This window comes from Monoraphidium neglectum (assembly GCF_000611645.1).
Source record: "Monoraphidium neglectum strain SAG 48.87 unplaced genomic scaffold scaffold05640, whole genome shotgun sequence".
Lineage (NCBI taxonomy): Eukaryota > Viridiplantae > Chlorophyta > Chlorophyceae > Sphaeropleales > Selenastraceae > Monoraphidium > Monoraphidium neglectum.
In genome coordinates, this window is record NW_014007990.1 from 1 (window position 1) to 1,007 (window position 1,007).

A 1,007-nucleotide genomic window follows, 5' to 3' on the forward strand; every position below is an offset into this window, starting at 1 on the left:
CCCCCCCCCACCTGCATGTACTCCTTGCTGGTGGCCACCAGCTCGTGATACACCACGTAGTCAGGGGTGTACCCCAGCCCGTACAGCGCACTGCTGGGGTGCAGGTGCGCGGGCATGCCCGTGCGCGCGTTGACGTATTCCCCTATGCCTTTGAAGCGCGCCGCGTTCTGGAAGTAGGCGCTGCAGATGGCCTTGCGCACGGCGTCCCAGTCGCCGCCGCAGGAGGTGGTGGGGAGCTTCTGCTGTGCCATGATGTCACCCAGCTGGGCGCGAACCTGGGTGGTGGGTTTAACAGGTGCGGGGTGAGGTGGCGTTGTGGGGTGGGCTTTTGGGTTGGGGGTTGGGAGTGGAGGCGCGGGCTGTGAGAGGAAAGGGGTGGGTCAGTGGTGTGTGATGGGGCAGTGGGCAGCGAGGGGTGCGGCGCGCAGCCGGATAGGGGCTGATTTTTGGTCTCAAGCGCACTGCAGGAGTGGCAAACAACAGCGCATGCGCGGGTTGGCGGCGCCACGGAACCCGACCCGGGGATGCACCCCCGCCCTCCGATGTCCCTCAAGCAATGCTGAGCGACGGCTGGGCTGCTGCTTGGGTTGGTTGTTGTGTGCGTCCCTGTGCACCGCTCACCTCCTTGGCCTTGCGCAGGGCCTTGTTCTGCAGGAAGTGGCGCTCACACCAGTCACCCCTGGGGGGGGGGGGCGTGTGCGCATATGTGTGTGTGTGTGTGCAGGCGTGTGTGTGTGTGTGTGCGCGTGTGTGTGCGCGCGTTCGTGCGTGTGTGTGTGCGTGTGCGTGCGTCGGATCCTGGATAACAGGGTGGGACGCTGGGTGCGGGGCTTCAACTTGCGCCGCACCCGCCATTACACCCCCTCCATCCCAAGACAGGCGCACCACCAACCCCTCGCTCTGCCCAGTCAACCTGCGCGGCAGCAGCCCCGCCTCCCTTACACGCTCTTCCCAAACCAGCCACCCCCTCCCCGCCCAAACTCCTCATCCCCCACCCCCCCAAACCC

The 1,007-nt window shown here is 66.2% G+C and overlaps 1 protein-coding gene across 1 annotated transcript in view; it reads right to left on the reverse strand.

Annotated features, from left to right (window-relative positions):
• Positions 1-452: 452 nt before the first annotated feature.
• Positions 453-1,007, reverse strand: part of MNEG_15758 (pre-mRNA-splicing factor ATP-dependent RNA helicase PRP16) — a gene marked incomplete at both ends in the record, with an annotated part of 3,013 nt that continues 2,458 nt past the window's right edge. Inside the window, 2 exons of the mRNA XM_014035771.1 lie at positions 453-461; positions 622-679. Coding sequence (XP_013891225.1) covers positions 453-461; positions 622-679 — 67 coding nt within the window. The remainder of the gene's footprint in view (positions 462-621; positions 680-1,007) is intronic.